The following is a 16,203-nucleotide window of genomic DNA, read 5'->3' as shown; positions in this document are numbered from 1 at the left end:
TGACTGGAATGCTGTGAAATCAATGCTGAATGGGAATACTGTGAAATCAATAAAGAGTGGGAATGCTGTGAAATCAATGCAGAGTGTGAATGCTGTGAAATCAATACTGAATGGGAATGCTGTGAAATTAATGCTGAACGGGAATGTTGTGAAATCAATACAGAGTAGGAATGCTGTGAGATCAATGCTGAATGGGAATGCTGTAAAATCAATGCTGAGTGGGAATGCTGTGAAATCCATAGTGTAAAGGTAACTTCACTTTTGGGCCTGTTAAGGTTGAATGACAGTCTAAGGTGACTATTTTTGCACAAATAACCCTCTAGTGTGGATGCTGCAAGTATTAGGATTCTCCAAATGCTTTGTTGAAAAGAGAGCTCCTCTAGTTTCACAGCAACAGATATGTTCCTTCTGTAAATTATTACCTTCTATGAATTATTACTGTTTTTGACCAGCTGTTTGGATAGTTGACAATATACACACGGAAAACGATCGATACACACATTTTCTTTCTTCGAGTTACTTAAATTCAACATGTATCCTGAGACTGTTTGCCTTGTCATGTGGTCTAGAGTGAAATGCAAAATAACACTTCTAATTAAGAAAATCACCTTTTTTCTAACATTTTACATCTATGCTTTTTTCATTGAAAAGGGATTCGTGTCTTTTTAATAATGTTCTGTATTATAGTTTACCAACTTGTGCCTGCTTGGAAAATATGCTCTAAAAGAAATTCCATCATTGAAACGTGTATTTATCACACACACACACAAGCCATTTACTGAAACAAAATATCGGTCTATTCATAATGGTTAATGTTACTCATATAACGACCTGCCCCCTTAAAAACTGACCACCATCACCGCCTTCTCATATGAAAATACAAAGAACTTCTCCCTCCATGCATCAATTGAAAATAATGGGCATCTTTCTATACCAAAAGTGAACTTTTTAGTGGCAGAAAGGCATTTCCTTCAGTATGTACTTCCTAAGAGTGATTGGAAAGAACAGAACTGCCAATTCAACATATATTATTTATTGCACAGGTGTGGTACTACTCAGCGACTTACATTGTCCACAACATAGTCCAGAATCTGTTCTACTTCCCAGTCTTCATCCCACTCTATCTCCCCTTGTTCGACCACTGAAATAAAAAAATGAACATTAACCGATTCCTCCTTACAATTCTTTCCGGATTTGATGAATATTATTCAGTTTCTCCAAACTAATATTAAAGCCATTAACAGCACTTACAGTCCTAATGTACAGGCTGTAATGGATTCTAATAGTCCTATTGTGCAAGCTGCCATTTTGTGGTGCTATGTTATAGATTCTAACAGCCCTACTGTACCGGCTGCAATAATGTGGTGGAATTGAATAGACGTGCAACAGGTAACTCGCAGCAAGCAATGCATGAAATTCTGTTTCACTCAGAGACATTTCAAGTGATTTTATAATCCAGATACGCAATCAATACACAAGTGCTTACAAAAGGTTTAGAGAATTGCTGGAAATTTATTTAAAAAAGATGTATATTGCTTCTGGATGAAATAATAAAAGCAGTAGAACTTATGCTATTTAATTTATTATTTATTTCATCAAGTACTGCAAAATGAGTTGGTTTTGCTTCTGGATTTTTTGTTACTCCCACTGTTTTCACATTTTTCAATTTTGAAAATTATAATTTTCTTTCATAAAATTTAGTACAAAAATCTTATGGATATCCATTACCAACAATTCATCTTTTTTCCTACCATTAAAATATTTTTAGTTTGGGCATTCCATGAGACTTTTAAGCATTGTTGCAAGGAGGGAGTTGCCATGTAGCAGTGGATTTGGAGGACAACACCAAAAGGGATACATTTTTTCAAGTAGCCAGGTGTAAAGTAAAAGTAAAAGTAGCCGGTTAAATCACCTAGCTCCCCGCTGATAAGGAAAGCCCTGATTAGTAGACAGAAGTCTCGACAATATGCAACTTATACTCAGAAGGCATGTTGGGTTCATTCTGACAATGTACTAGCTTGAAAATATTTCAGTTTTGTTGCTTCTTTTACCCCCTCCCCCATCCTATATTAACTGGGGTCAAGAATGCACATTATTCTACAACTGGATAATAACTTAGTGTGGAATGAGCAGATCAGTGAAATCATTAAAAAATTTAACTTGTACTTTTTGTTATTTAAGAAAATGAGAAATAACTTGTGTTTGGTTAAACTAGACCTTCATTCCCCAAATGCTTTAGGTGGGTGGATAGTCACCCGTAACCACTTGCTGAGTCTACTGCAAAGAATATTCTGTTAGCTACAAATCATCTGATGTCAGGGTCTGATGCTATAACTAATGCTGCCAAAATAAAGATCCCGGAGCTACCACATATTTACAGGCCAAAGATTCTGAGAAGTTGAAAAATTAATTTCTGTAGGGTGTTTAAACAATTAGGATGCTCTGTTCCATTTATTATTTAATGGCAAGTACGGTAATGTTTATTTGCTAATTTGTGAGGAACGCGTTTCAAAGATTGGTTGCCAGCATCTGAACAAATGGTCAAAAAAGCTGTAGAGTGCACAAGCCATTCAGTACAGCCAGTCCCCTGCTATAACATTTCCTAACATTATTCTTAAGTATATTTAATTTATATTTTGTGCGAGTTTTGCCTAGCTGACTTTTGTTATGATTTTAAAGGAGACCAGAAACCAATGGAAATATAGAATAATAATAGAAGTACTGTAGCAGAAAACCTTAAACTGAAGTATCATCTGCGACCGTAATGCCAATATTAAAATATTGGCCTATCTTCTAGGAGCTGAATTTCCGTGGCCTTGTATGCAAAATTTCCGCGCTTATTCGATTACTTTAAATCCTGGGAAAAGTGTTAAACGTGCGAGTTACGAAAATAGGCAGAAGGAGGAGTAAGTGACCACAAAATACAACAATCAATTGACAGATCTTTTATCTACACCAGCAGCGCTAAAAATAAATCTGATAGCTCGACACCCTGGGCCCCTCTGGTTTTAGTTCCGGCCCATCCTGTATTCAAAGTGAGGTGCCCGTCAGGCTTGTCGAAACAAAAATTGTTTGCCTGAGGAAACTTTGATGACGCTGGTGAAATGAGTAAATGTATTTTCAAGATGTTGACATACATGCTTTAAGACGGCACAATCTAAATCAAATCACTACTGTCCAATGTGAAATTTAGATTTGATTTTAATCAAATGGAGGGTTTGCCAAAAATAAGATTCTAAACCTGTCGTGTTTCGAGAAAACACAATTTTCAGTAATCTTATAACAATTACAAATTTTTTTTAAAAAGTCATTGTATACATGTAGTATGTATAAACGGTAATCTGTAATGATTGGAACTGATATAAAACTATTCCTTGGGCAGTTTAAATAGCAGCGATTAAAAGAAAAGAGGTCAAAGTTTCACATTAAATGGCTCCCAATAGAAACTGGGGGGGGGGGGGGAGACTATTGACCCAACCCCCAACCCCTTGCCCCAATGTGCGAGCGCCCATGGGACGTACCTTTTCTCCATGTGATACGCCTAATTATTCCCCCAGGACAAGCCCATTTTGCATATTCTGGTCAGCTCTGGCTAAATTGCAAAATAGCTAAAGTTTTGATTTAAGTACGCAAATAAAGCCGGTGTGACTAATGAACATACTCCTTATCCTTGCACTGATCTTGTGAAAAGGACTGCCCTTCGGACATACTTCAAAGAAACCATGTTCGACAGTGTGTGTATGTGTAAGCACCAGCAATTGATTGCCAAATAAATGATGCCTATTTTGTTGTTACTTACGATGCCATGGACTTCAGGTTTAAGTCTTAATGCATGTAACACTGTTTGCTGAACAAAATATTCATTCAGAATTAGTTCTTTAGGGCCACATATACTGCATGGTATATTTTGTTTTATTCCTTGTAATTTAATCATGGTAATTAAACTTTACATATACGGTAGAGAAATGTCAGGTGTTAACTGGCCGAATTTCTTTGGCGGAAATGGAGATGCGATTTTGTTTGCAGAGAAAATTTCACAGTGATCATTCATTTAAGCTAATTGGTGAAAATTTTATTCTTTTAATTTTTGTATACTATAGTACTGTTGTAGTTGTTTAAAAACATCTGAAATTTACTTGAATGTTTAATTTTCACGTTCTGATTACTGAAGAAGAAAAAAAAACTGTTGTATGATATTATTTTGCCCAGTGCGGATTTAGACGTGTGCATGTGATTTGAATTTTTAACGTAGCTTTAACAATTTTTCAGTCATATCACTACGATGTCTGCAGTGTGGCAGTTTAGACTGTGGACTGCATACGTTATATCTATTTATAAATGGTTTGGGGTTGTTTTTTTTTCTTCTTACAAATGAAAATTGACAGACATAATGTAATAATCGGGACTTCGCTGCGAAAAATTTAGAGATATTATGAGATCAGGATGTAGATGAGGAAATACCCCCAAAATCGGGAGGTTTTTCTCCCAGCTTGAGAGTTGACAGGTATGAACTGTCCGGGCTTGTGGAATTTCAGTCGGGCTCGAATTTATTTAAGTCACCAGCCCGGGGCCTGTGCCTAAAAAATTTATTTTAGCACTGACCAGTACAGTACATAAACTATTATATCAGACTGCAGATTCAAGTTTTGAATGTGCAACCCAAATGTGGTCTCCTTCTGTCTGCCTCGCTCGCCAATGTTTGTTTGTATTCGAGGACTGGCTAGTATTGCATCACGGTACCATGTGATCTGTCATCTCATCAAAACTCGGAAAAACTCGGCAATTTACGGAATCGTGGTATCTTCCATGCAATAAAATCACTACCCGCTTAAGATATTTAATTTACAAACATGACAGTCGAATTAAAATCTGTAGAGAATTACATACGTAAAAGGAAAATTTTGATTTCTAGTCTCCTTTAAGTTAAAAAAAGTAAATCATGGTATAGTAGTTTTCATTGTTGCCCCAAAGCATGAATTTAAATCCCCAACAAAAATTGAGCCATGAAGGATGATGCCCACCCACCCCCGTTTTCTTACAGTATTTCATTAACATAGCCACTGGTATTTGATAAATCAAGGTCAATACTGAAATCTGGTAATTAAATTGTAGGTTTTACATGTTTTTATTATTTATTTTAACCTTCTGAAACTAGAATTATAATCATTTTATATTGTTTCAATGTACATGTTCGATAAGGTATCCGATATCTGTAATTTTACACTCACTGCCTTAAATCGATATGTGAGGTAAGAAAGGAGAGAAAACAGAGAAAAAGCATAAGATATTTAAACAACAGAAATACCGAAAATGAAAGAAGAAAAATAATACAAAATAACAGTATATGAAAATTAAATTTAAAACTTATTCAAATCGATCCTTCATTCAAGTACAACTGTTGTTGAAACATTTAAATCCTTCTGAAAGCACATTTCATTTTATCCATGCATTTTTTATCCAAAAGAACAACGATCCTGTAAATCAGTAACTATTTCTTTAAACACTACTATGTATATACACTAATTACAGCAGAGTATTAAAGCTAACACTTCATAGATTTTTGGACAAAGCCACTGTATCAACATTGTGTCAATCAAGACTCATGGTACTCACAAATGCTTCTCAGGTAAATAATCCCCAATTACTGAATTAAACAAGTCCAGCTTTCTCAAAACCACTGATAATAAGGTTCTATCTTTCACTTCTTGTCGCGTGAGATGCAACTATCCATTCAGTGTGAATTGGCTTGATTAATGAGGTTGCAAGGTTTACTAATACTGTGCACTGACTGTCATCAGTAACATCTTTTTCCTTAATGGCGTCCATGACCTGTTTAGCATACCACTCGTGTTAGGGTGACTTTAATTCTTCTATAATAATCAATTGACCTAGTGTTGTTGGCTGCGTCGGCTTCCTTTGCTGTTGAGCACTCAAACAAAAACATGGCAAAAGTTATTCGTCTTGACAGGCGTTTTATTTGTGCTCATAGAGATGGGAGTATTGTTTTAGTGTTGTTGGCTGTGTCAGCTTCGACTTGTGTTATTGATTTAGTCGAAAATACGGTTTAAGTATTGAACTTGCCAGGTCTTTGATTTGTGCTCATACAGGTGGTGGTATTGCTTTAACATTAAAGTGACTGCCATCTGCGTCAGCATAGTTTTATTCTTTTGTATTCTTATTTTGGGCATTTGTAGAGGTTAAACCAAGAAATTAAATATCAACTAATATGCAAGCTTTGACAGCAAAACCACAAATTTAAGTACCCATGAAAATGACTCTTTTTAAAAAAACCACGAAAATTGAGCCCAACAAAAATAAATGATGCTACGGTAAAATAATTTCAATGCATGAAAGATTCTTTTTTAAAATACTTATTCTGACCTATCCAACACCAGCCGCAAGTAATTTCATACTGAAACCATTCTGCTATCCATCTGGTAAGCATATATTTGTATTACAGACCGAAAGTAAAGTGACTGTATGAACTTTACAAGCTATGGTACAGAACTGCATCGTTGCAGTTAAATTTCGGTCAATCACATCAGCAGTTCAAATATGATCCATGGTTCCCAATAAGATTTAAAACCAAGGGGCAAATTTATTTATTTTTAAATTTGGTTTTCAACACCCAAGGGAGAAATCTAGAAATATGAGGGCAAACCTTAAGATCAGAGAGAATGAAATAAGACTCCCTCCAGGAATAAAAAATATGACTTTCATCTGTCCTTGTATTGTTTTACCGAGTATAAACAATCACAAGAACCCACTGTCAATTAGTGATCAGATCTGCAACATTTTCGGTCAGAACCAATTAAATAGTGCAAGCATTTCAATGTCATTTCCATGTCAATGCCACAATTCATTCAGGCGGCATAATGACAGCAAGGTTTTCAAGATGGCCATTGAGGTGCCATGCTGAAGGTCAGATGAGCAAATTTTCAGTCATCAAGTTATTCCACAAATTTGGAAGTAGCCACTAATGATATTAAAAAGGTTGCAACCAGACTGGGCTACAGACACCTGGGGAAATGTCACAACCAGCTATATAATAATACTGAAGAGTGTTTTAGGGAAAACTTCATGTCAGCTGGACCATCTTAATCTTGGGCAAACTAGACACTGTATGGTCTTTTTGGCTCCCGATGCCAGTATCACCACCCATTCAGTTCATTTAGCAAAAACAAGATTTCAAAATGGGCACCATGACAACCAAACTAAAATCCAAGGGATAACGGCTTCAATTGGGCCCAACTAGGCCTCGAGGATGAAAGTGTTTGTCAAGTTGGATGCAATCCTACCAGCTGTTTATTAGGAGTAGCAATTTCAAACTTGTGAGACAGGACTGATGAATGCTGGTACAGATTATCATACAAGTTCTTGTCTATTGATGACAACCTCAATCTGACATGAAAACTAATGATGGCATTAAGTAATAGGGCAACTTTCTTCCATTAATACTCAGAAGTAACAAACAGATTTGTTTTAATGAAACCTAAATTTAGATGAACAAAAAGAAATCAATGTTTCATATCAGGGAATTTTTAAATATCAACACATCAGCCTCTACTGCTGGTATTTTATAATGCAACTTCTCTACAAAACAAGAACCTTGGGATGAACAAGAATGTCAAGTTTTATGGCAATTCCCCCTACCCCTTCAAGAAGTAGTGATATGCTTCTACTAATGGACAGACGGACGGTGGACAACAAGCCATCACATGAGCACTCCTGGTCTAAGATCAGGAGAACTAGAAAAGACACAGCATAGAAAATTCGTCTCCCCCCCCCCCTTACAAATCCTTATTATTCCAATGGGGCAAATCAAATATCCAGCTTAGTAATATGTCCAGTGGCTCTGTTATTATGGCTTGCATATGTTTACAAGAAAAACACACTTTACCATAAATTATCACATCTGGTCTTAAACCAAGTATATGTAATAGAAAATGAAGAAGAAAAAAGTTTTGTAAAAATTCAACAATTTATTTTCCTAGAATACAAAATGAAAACGTAAAAAGAATTTTAAGTATTGAGAATTAAATCCCAAATAATCCTTGAATTAATAATACAAGTCATGATGAATAAAGTTCTGAATAAACTTCAGTGATATTCCAAATAAATTACAATGCTGAAGGTGTTCATGTGGCTATAGTGGCCAGTAGACTCTAATGTACCAATGGCATTTTGTAATGATGTGCGAAGTCTTTTGTTGAATGTTTCTGTTCAAAATTATTATTGAGCACTTTGTATTTCTATAGAATAAATAATTTGAATAAATAAATTCCAGCCTAAATCAAACACTGGATATGACAAATGACCCGACCTCAAGACCTTATAGCATGAATGAATAATTTCTTGACAAAAGATTATGTAAAAAATAACCTAAGACACAAAACAAGAGCCAGGATGTAGGACAAAAGTTAATTTCCAGAACAATCCAAGCTATAATTAGACAAAGCCCATTACTAAAATTATAATATAGAATGTAGTCAACATCAGGTAGACCCGTCATTTCATGTTGAAATTCCAATGTTTTGGACTCTGATCGAAATAAACATGTTACTTACAAAACTAAAATTGATGGTTCTGGTCTGGTAGTAATTTAACTTGATTTTGGAAAAGGTCAGCTATAAAATACAATTTCACATACCCCATAGCAAAAAATGAACAAAAAGAAAACAACAGTGCAAATTAAATATACATAACAATGTTTTATACTTAATCAGCATCCTCTTTATATATATTCAAGTATTAGTCTCATATAAACTTTTGGATTTTATTTATCAGTAATTTCTTTTCCATATAGTGTTTTTTAATGGGTTAATCTTGTTATTTAACTTATTTTGACTCATTTAATTTTTCTAATTTGTACATAGTGGTAAGAATTTACCTGAAACTGAAAATAAAACCAATAACTTATAAGTCTTATCTCAATGACTGTACCCTTCCTGAAAAATAAATACTTAAAAATGTCAGCAAGTTTTGAAGTTTCAAAACAGAGCATTAAAAAAATGTGCTGCATACCTACACTGTCAATTAAATTTTCACAGTATACATCAGTAAAATCTTGATTGCAAGTAATAAAAATTCTTATAATAGCATCACGATTTTTCCATATCTGATTTTTGTGAATTTTGAAAAATAATCTATAATTTAAACTTTAAGAAACTGTGAGCAAAGATCAAAATTTAGAAAACCAGTCTCTTCTCTCCTAACTAAGCCATACAGATATTATAAATAGAATCCGAGGTCAAAAGTCTGTAATTAGATACCAGCATGTTTCTTGGAAATAGGGCAGATGCTACAAATAGAACATAATACTGTTAGAAAAGTGCATGGAAGTCTATGGACAAGCACACTCTTATGTCGTAGTTAAACAGTGGCCGTCTTTTCTAGAATACGGAACCGCCACGTGGCCTAGTGGTTAGAGCGTCCGCCTCGGATGCGGGAGGTTGTGGGTTCGATCCCCAGCCAAGTCATACCATATACTTACAAAAATGGTACCCACAGCTGCCTCGCTAGGCACTCAGCATTAAGAGGTTAGTGTTAGGACTGGTTGGATTGGTGTCAGGATAATGTGACTGGGTGGGACATCATGCTACATGTCTGCGGCATGATGCCCCAGTGCTAGACATCACTATAAGCTGCCACATTGCAGACATCGTAGTGATATGACTGAAAAATTGTTCAAGTTACGTTAAAAATCCAAATCACATCACAACACATCTAGAATACAGTCTGTGGGATTACCGGGATGTTAATAAAAATGATAAAACAAATTAAATTTTGGGGGGAGGGGGATATACCAAAAATGTGTAATCCAAATTTATGCATAAGGCATAATTCAGTGGAAAAAAAAGCGTAATGATTATGCAAAAAAAATGTGTAATCCAAATTTATGCATAAGGCGTAATTCAGTGGGAAAAAAGCATAATGATTATGCCAAAAGCATAATGGTTGTGATGTATGAAAAACATCTGAAAATAAAAAACTAGCAAAATCAACAATTTTTAAAACTTCACAACTTTCTCAATTGTTAACCAATTTTTGCACCAAAATGTAACATATTATAGCCATAATGCACACATATACAAATAAAGCAAATGCAATTATGATACGGCAAAGTTACATATATATCTACCAATCTGTGGCTCTCTAAATACAGTAAAATATTGTATATGCCTTCTGTTTTCACTATAGGTATATTTTGCATTTAATATGCATCGATTTAAGATGGTAACTGTGCCAATTAAGCATGTATTTTATTTACCGCCCGCATTTATTACCACCACCACCAGCAAATTTATTTGGGTACATACATCATTTTCTTCAGCTAACTGACCTGGCTGCTTATAACACAGTTCGGTCTACAATGTGGTCAGGTTCAATAAAATTCCTTTTTCACTGACAGAAAGGAAGATGTATAATCTTAAGGATCAGGTTAGTCATCTCCAAAGCTACCAACCTTTCAAACTTGCAAATTAGTGAAAAAAGGGATAAAAATGAGTGAACTCTGAACACAATTTGAGAAAAATTATACCATGACACTAGTTCCATCCACTTTGATGGTTAGTACTTCATTATATGAAAATCCAGAAATAAAATTATTTATACTGATTACAGATACAAATTTATTTGCAGCCAAAGTTACTGATATACACAAACTTCACGCTATTTGTCATTATATGACGCTGTGACAGACTTTAACTTCCTCAATTGGGATGTGGTAAATTTGTTTTAAAACAGCTCAAGCTTCTTGCTTTCCGTTTAATCTTGTGACTAAAATTGTTGCAAATTTTCGACATCTAAGGAGGCTCTAAAGTTTGTATTATTTTTTTCTTACAATGGAAAATACTTTTTTACTGTTACTGTTGCCAATCTCCAACTGAGAAAATCAGGTTATGTTCAACAAGAAAACTCGCAATCAGTGCATCTGCACTGTTAGCATACAGAACTTGATTAGGTGGCTTAAAGTACTCCAGAGCTGAAGTCTGCTGGGTGCTCACCATTTTTCCAATATCTGCGTGCTTTTTGCAAGCTGTGTGCTTCTTCACATCATTCTGCCACATGCCCACAGGGGCTCGTATTGTTCCTTACACTTTATCTGTCATACATGTACTATATATTATTATACAGTTATATTATTATACAGTACACATATAACGGGTAAATTGTAAGCAATGATATGAGCCTCCGTGCACATTCCCAATTCTAAAATTCACAGCATACTACTGTAGGAAAACCATAATGTTCATCAATGTTTGATGGCTGCATGCAGGGCCAATTTTTGATGTTCTCAAATCTATATTTCACTTTTTGTGGAATACATATCTTTTTCCATGGAGATGAAAACATTGGTGTAGCTTAATTACAAAATGGTATTAATCTGCAAGATGGAAAAATATGAACTCAAGCAAGTTACAATAAATGCTAATCTTTTAATATCTGAAAAATTCCTCCACTCAAAAAAGCTGTCTTTATTTGGTGATTTTTTTTATAAAGAAAACAACTGCTATGAGCATGTACATGTGTCATTTTCTTTTTAAAAAATCAGTACGGCCCTGGTTTTCTTCACGAGTATTTGTAAATATAAATATATTTTACAATGCTTGCTACAGGCCAAACTGTCACAACTGCATGGTCTTCTGTTTAAAAACACTGTAATGCCTTATAAGTTACATGAAAACTTTACATTGGCAATAAATTTCTTTAAAAGCATTCATGCAAAACAAACAGTGCAGTGACCAAAATTATTTCAGCACCTGATGGAGCATACAGAAATTGTCTAAAGGGTTAATAAAAATCATAATCCTAACAGGCAGTCGGTCTGAAAGTACCGTTTTATCCTGCAGAGAATGAGAATAGTATATGACTAGATGACAAGTCTATGTCTGTCTGTAGTCCTACAATGTAGGACATAACAATCGTATACTCATTATTCCCCCTATGAAAACAAAAATCATATGGACAGCGTTCTTTTGCATACCAGGGACCAGCAACGTGGAATGAATTGCCCACTGAACTTATTCAAGACACAAAAACACAGTGATCACATTCAATAGTGCTCTCAAAACTTATTTCGACTGCAATAACAAACTTAACAGACCTAATGTTTCCTACCTTAAATATTCTCAGCATGTTTTTTTTTTCTTTCTAATTTCATGGTGTTTGTTTTTGTAATCATATCATTATAAATGTTTTTTATCTTATTGGTGTTGTCTAATGTTGCAAAGCGCTCAGAGCTTCTAAAGATTAGGCGCTATACAAAGTCCTCATTATTATTATTATACTGACATGGGGTTTTCACCAGAAAATTTCTTATGATATATAATCAAGGCAGAATAAATATAATACAGATCTGGCTACAAGCTTCAAACTCTTATTACTGTCAGTCCTGGATGGATGGCCCTACTGACATAAGGTTTTCACCAAAAGACTTCATATGATATCTTGCTGTTCCTTAATAAAAAGAGTGTCAGTCTGACATCCATTATGGCCATCATAAAATTCTTCTTCCTGCTGCTCATCCTAAATTGATGGTTATATCAAGCTGGTCTGAAATGAAAATGATGCCAATCTTGCATACAAATGGCCACCACAGTGGTTATCTTGAAAACTTTGTTATCAATGCTCCTGAATAGATAGATGGTCACAGAGACAGAAAATTTTCACCAGAAGACTTTTATGATATACAAAGTCCTCATTACTAATTATTATATAATACGTCCAGATTTTAAGTACAACAACTTGAGAAATTTCATTTTCAATATCATGTGACTATATGACCTCTGATGTTATTGACACAGGTTGCGAGATTTGTAGTCATGTGACTTGTAATGCAAATGGCCAAATCCAGGTCAAATTTCAGCAACGACGTACGTTCTATCAGCGGATTAAAGGCATGATGAATGCTATGCAAATGGTGTGGCGAATTCCAACTTTTTTTAAATATGGAATGGGGTGACAAGCGTTAGAGGACACTTGGACTACTTGACGCCCAAAACATAAATATCAGCATTGACGTCTTAAATGTGGGACCATACTTGTAACCAGCATATTAGATTGTAACCAGCATATTAGAAATACAACTCATGTATGAACATACAACAGCATGACCCATTGATACACTTTGTAAAGATTAAAAGACCATCAAGTTTATTAATTAGCTGGCTTTGTGAAGATGTGTATCATTTCAGCAAACAAAATTATATCTTCTTCTCTGTAAAATATTCGAAAAAAAACTATATGTATGCTAGACCTTTTTGATCAGCTGTATTAGTATAAAATATAAAATATTTTCCAATGCTATCGTGCAACACAGGGGCTCATATCGTTGCTTACAATTTACCTGTCATATATACCACCATGTCTGCAATTCTGCGCGGCTGGTAATTCTGCTCAATGATACGTCATTTCTGTAAACACGTGTTATTTTGGGTCAAAAATCCATTTTGTATAAAGAAAGAATGATCATACTTAATTAAGAAAAGTGATACTGATAAAGTGACAATATCGCACATTTTGACTCAAAATGCAGATGAAAATATGATTTCTAAATGTCAACATGAAGACCCACTCCATGACCCTCTTGAACCTGTAACCCAGTAAATCCTGTTTACTGTGTATTTTAGAATCATACAATTAAATACATTATATAAATGATGGAAATGTATACCTTAAAAAAAAAATCGACATCTTAATCCAAGTTTCCAATTTTGCAATACGTTTTCCCCACACATACAAAATCATCTGCAACCCAACATGTCAGCTTGATGCTATAACAGGATTGCCACGAAATTTCCCAGCGTATAGTCTGTTTTTAAACTGTTTAGTAATTATTCCCCATAAACAAGACAAACACATTACACCCTATTCATTGTTATTTCTCTTCCACATAATAGCTTATTTTTTTAAATAAAATGTTGAACTTTACTAATGTTTTTACAAGATCGGTTTGGTGGGCTTAATATTACTTGCCATTTATTGGCAATGTTACGCTGAAATTTCTAGGATTAGCTATAAACATGCCCTAACTGCTTGACTGAACTGTGTCAGAAACAGACCAAAGAAATGTATTTAATTTCTAAAGCCCGATGGACAAACATTACATCTTTTCAAAGCTGTGCGCAGAATTGGCCGACATATCGCGAGTCATGAAAACACGAGTGTGATATCCAGTGTCCAAAATTAATATTATTTTGAAGAGAATAGTCTGGTGACAGTTGCCTTTTTTCAAATGCTAAGCATTGCAATACTTTATTTTCGTCAGTCGGTCAAATTCAGTAAGCGATTTGCTTCAATACTGAAAACAGAATCCTTAGGTGCGCAGAAATAGCCGACAGCATTGTAGTTATTGTACTGCATAGTACATGTAGGAAAAGTGTAAACAACTATACGTGCCCATGTATCGTGCAGTGTGGCACAGTAGAATTACCGATAAGTACTAACTTACGCTGTTGAACTATTCTTTGAGCCGCAGATGCCCCTACTTGTTTCAAAGTGTGATAAAGCAAGTATTTATTTGTTTCGGCTGAGAAAGCAAGCGCCTCACGCTGAACTGCTTCTTGTAACTCGATGATTGTAGACAGACATGGTATACTAGATTCGAAAATCTCAATAATTCCCGACATGGTCTACATTAAAACAGTAAACTCACACCCATAAAACCAAATTTAAGTTAAAACAGACAGTCTTAATGCTAAATGTCGGAAAGAAGCAAAAGTCTCAGGTCAAATTGGCGCGTAAATTCTCCTTGGCCACAATTTCCTGTCGTAGTTGTACTTGATTGGCTAAAAATAGGTGGGTCTAATTTCCAATTGGACTAAAACGGGTAATGATACCGATTCAGACCGGAATGGAGCCGCAATAAATACTAATGAATATATGCGTGTGCGTCTTTTCATATTAATATGATTTACAAACATCGAATGTTCCCTGTTTACTTTCTCTTATAAATTGTACATTAATTATAGTACCTTTCTAGCGAATGTGCATATTAATAAATGCATGTATATTTGTATTTGTGCATACAAATTGGTGGTATTACAATATATATGTCCATTGTGTTTAAATAATTTCTTATAATGGTGTTTTAGGCAATATTACTTTTGTGTAAATTTTATTCCTGTATTGAATAAAATTTTGTAGCATCTTTACCGTTTTATTGTTTACTGTTATGTATGTCTATATTTTGTATAACTCTTGGTACGTGTAAATGACTGTATCTATATTATGTGTAATTTATTTTCATGACTGTAAATTGTGGTGATTATCTATAATGAAGATACTACATAGTTAAATTTTGTACACATATATAGATTCTATTTTAAGATATTTAGAGTGGCTATAGCTTGCATAGAATCTATAAATATATGTTGTCAAGTTCTAATAATAAAATCTGTTGACAAGTTTGGGGTAATTTCTAAATTGCAACATATAATCATAATAGATTCTTGGAGGTATTCATGAAAAAGAAATAAGCAGTTAAGATATTCCTTTTATGGATTCATTCCTATTTTGGATTCTTCTTTCATATGTTAAAACCAGTCTTCAGCTAATGTTGTGTTTAGATTATATTTGAGAGAAAGTTGAAATTATTTAATGGAATTACAAAGTACTCCATGAACTAAAATAATATTCTGGAAATATTGTGAATTATTCTGATGGATTCATTAATTTATCCATTTTATTAACCTGTGTGACATCAAGTTTTATAATAAAATTTAAAAATTGGAAAATTCTGAATTCATTAATTTATATTCTCAAAGTGCTTTGGTTTATTAAACTCTCGATGTTATGTTCTTTTCATGCATCATGCATCTGTGAATCGTAGGAACAAGCACCAGTGTTTTTTCTGTGTCTTGTCAGTGGCTATCTGTAATAAATTACAATTTAATTTTGTTTAGGTTCACAAATTTCTCTCAAATTATTTTCTAAAATATTAAAAATAAAATATTTTGCTGATTCTGCTAAGAATGTTATTTTTTGACACTTGTACACTTTTCAGTACAGTTCAAACATAGTGTACAGTTCTAAAAGTAGCACAAATGAGGTTAGCACAACACAGCATTATGCTACAAGTAGGACACAAAAAGATAACTCTAATAAACAAACTTTATTAATACAACTAACACAAGGTCAAAAATGGGAAATGTTGAAGAACATCACTAAGGGCCTTATCTAGTCACTATAGACTAATAAATA

General features: G+C 34.3%; 1 protein-coding gene across 1 annotated transcript in view; it reads right to left on the bottom strand.

The window, feature by feature from the left end:
- Positions 1–14,757, bottom strand: part of LOC149788422 (histone-lysine N-methyltransferase SUV39H2-like) — a 35,175-nt gene extending 20,418 nt beyond the window's left edge. The window contains exons 1-2 of the mRNA XM_089974402.1: positions 14,453–14,757; positions 1,068–1,141 (exon numbers count right to left, since the gene is read on the bottom strand). Of these exons, the coding sequence (XP_089830528.1) occupies positions 1,068–1,141; positions 14,453–14,630 (252 nt within the window). The 5' untranslated portion in view covers positions 14,631–14,757. The remainder of the gene's footprint in view (positions 1–1,067; positions 1,142–14,452) is intronic.
- Positions 14,758–16,203: the final 1,446 nt, after the last annotated feature.

This window comes from Sinohyriopsis cumingii, chromosome 11, assembly GCF_028554795.1.
Source record: "Sinohyriopsis cumingii isolate HCF-2022 chromosome 11, ASM2855479v2, whole genome shotgun sequence".
In the NCBI taxonomy this organism is placed as follows: Eukaryota; Metazoa; Mollusca; class Bivalvia; order Unionida; family Unionidae; genus Sinohyriopsis; species Sinohyriopsis cumingii.
Note: the sequence above shows the minus strand (reverse complement) of the source record. Positions and strands in the feature narration are given on the sequence as shown.